General features: G+C 41.1%; 1 protein-coding gene across 1 annotated transcript in view; it reads left to right on the top strand.

Moving 5' to 3' along the window:
• Positions 1 to 578: 578 nt before the first annotated feature.
• SLC30A6 (solute carrier family 30 (zinc transporter), member 6) overlaps positions 579 to 2,502 on the top strand; it is a 14,994-nt gene continuing 13,070 nt past the window's right edge. Inside the window, exons 1-3 of the mRNA XM_010286085.1 lie at positions 579 to 587; positions 1,330 to 1,416; positions 2,035 to 2,119. Of these exons, the coding sequence (XP_010284387.1) occupies positions 579 to 587; positions 1,330 to 1,416; positions 2,035 to 2,119 (181 nt within the window). The remainder of the gene's footprint in view (positions 588 to 1,329; positions 1,417 to 2,034; positions 2,120 to 2,502) is intronic.

The raw sequence follows: 2,502 nt of genomic DNA, 5'->3' as shown, positions 1-2,502 counted from the left end.
CGCTGGGTGCCGTGGAGGGCTTCGCCGCCGGAGGTGCGTCTCGAAGGCGGGGGGATGTGCCCGGCCTTGCAGCTGGGCTGCGATTTAAGTCTCGGCCTCAAAAGTTTTCATTCAACACCAAGCCAGGCAGGGAACTGCAGTTCGCCTCAGGACCAGCCAGCTGCATTGCCCCTGCTCCCGGCTGTCCGTGAAAACACGGGGCTGCTACTCCTGCTATGCATGTCTTGCTTCCCAGAGAAGGAATTAATTCTCCTGGGAATGACCACCGTGTCTGTTTGTTCGGCTGGGTGTCAAAGCTTTCCCTTTCTGTGCTGAGCGCAAATGAATTGACGTCGGTATTGGTAACGGGCGCAGTCACCTGTTGGCACCGTGGGAGGAGATGCTCCCACTCGTAGAAATACTTCTTGCACAGCTGGTCTAGCACCATATGGGGACCTTCAGTGGCTGAGGGTAGCTGCCCTCCTGCTCAGCACAGAGGTGTTTTTCTCCATTGTGTTGGCAAAAGTGTAGGAGCTGGGGAAGCTGTAATGCCAGAGTGCAGCATCTGCTGAACTGGAGCTTGCTTCCAAGGGAGAGCTATGGCCAGTGTGGGTTTGCCTGGGGTTCTCCTCTGTGGTACAGTGCATGGCATCCTTCACCTAAGCAGGGAGGTGTGGCACAGCAGTACTGGAGATAGTGCTAACAGCATGGGAAAGCAATGGATGCTAAAGCAATATAGCAGCCTTCATAAGCAGGCTGTCCACTACCTATTAGAAAAGCTTTCCAAAGTGTTCTGTATGTCTCTATTGAGAAAAAAAACATCATCATGTAATGATTTCCTAGTAAAGAAAATAGTAAGTGCCAGCCTTTTGCCCCATGTGAGCTAAACTTGGGACCTAGAATACTGCTTTTTTAATTCATGGTGCCAAGGTATTTATTTATTATTTCTGCTAATAATAAATAAATACAGTTGCGCTGAAAAATGTGTCTGCAAGTTAATTGAGTCTGTTTTGATGACCAGCCTGACAGCATGTCTTTTTGTCTTCTGCTGGCAGTTACAGATGCAATAGCTTACAATCAAACCTTTTTTCATCCAGCCTGAAATTGCTGCACATGATAGATCACCCATTACAAGTCCATTAATTTCTTTCACAAATCAGAAGGGCTTTTCATGTGGAAAGCTTACTTTGTTGTATTTAATGTTTACGGGCTATCTCCCATTAACAAAAAACTCATTCTGATTTTTCTGTTTCTTTGATATAATTATGAAATAGTTCATGAATAAAGATATTTTTGCAAATTTAAACTATGGCTTAAGTAAAATTTTTAATTAAGCTTTTTTTTTTTAAGGGGACAATACACCTGTTCCGCAAATCACAAAGATCATTGGTTGGAAAGTTAACACATGAATTTAGGCTGGTTGCAGCAGATAGGAGGGTAAGTATTTCTTTTTAAGAAATGAATAGTAATAAAAAGGACGTTAGCTGTGGTGAGTTAAAATACATTATTAACTTGAGTATATTTTGAGAATTTTTCGTTGAAAATTTCTAGCTGTGCTTAAAAAAAAATCCAGCTGTGAAACTGGATTCCTTCCTATGCATTGTTCCTGTCAGTTAGTGTTCTCCAGAATTGTACTTACTTAATGCGTTCAGTAGAACTGTAAGCAGAAGATGCACAGATGTTTTTGGGATCTAACTTCCAGCACAGGCAAGGGAACCCACTAATATAAAGTTCTATAAGTCTGCCTTCAGAAGTCAGATGGTGTGTGCTGTAATAAAATGCAGATATTATACAGGGGTGTTTTTTTTTTAGACCAAAAAGGTATTTTAATCATGGTGCACAAGTGCTATTTGTAAATGAGTTTTGAGACAATCTGTGAAGTTAAAAATAGAATATGGGCTTGTTATTTTGAAATGAGTTGTAAAATTTTGAGATGGAGGAGAAGCCAGTTCTGCTTGCATGAAGACGTAGTGCAATCATGTTTTTTAAAACCAGGGTTTTTTTTGTCTTGCAAATTTTGGAATATGTAAAATACATGTTTATTCTCATCAACAGTCGTGGAAGATCTTGCTGTTTGGTGCTATAAATTTAATATGTATTGGCTTCCTGCTAATGTGGTGCAGCTCTACAAACAGCATAGGTAGGTGGCTCTCTTGTACTGAAACTACAACTGACTACCATGTGTTTCTTAGCTTGCCAAGTTCCAACATACTAAAAAAAGCCAAGTTCAGCACATAATGGAGTTAGGTGGCTGCACAGTCAGGTTTGGAAAGTGCTTGCTTTTGATATGCCACAGTCGGTTTAAGAGTAATTCTCACAGGCAAGTGTGGATGGATGAAAGTCCTTCAAAGTTTGCAAGGTTCTTCAGACCTGCTGACCATTTTCTTCCTGCAGTACTCTCTTTATCTTTAAGAATGCGAAAAAGTAGACTTTTAAGTAATCTGTAAACCTGTTCCTTATATAAATAGTACCAGTGACATATAGAGAGCCTCAACTGCAGTTGAATGAAGACATTTGTAGTGT

This window comes from Phaethon lepturus, unplaced genomic scaffold (genome assembly GCF_000687285.1).
Source record: "Phaethon lepturus isolate BGI_N335 unplaced genomic scaffold, ASM68728v1 scaffold36944, whole genome shotgun sequence".
Taxonomy (NCBI): Eukaryota; Metazoa; Chordata; class Aves; order Phaethontiformes; family Phaethontidae; genus Phaethon; species Phaethon lepturus.
The sequence above is the reverse complement of the archived record's forward strand: the minus strand, read 5'-3'. Positions and strand labels throughout refer to the sequence as shown.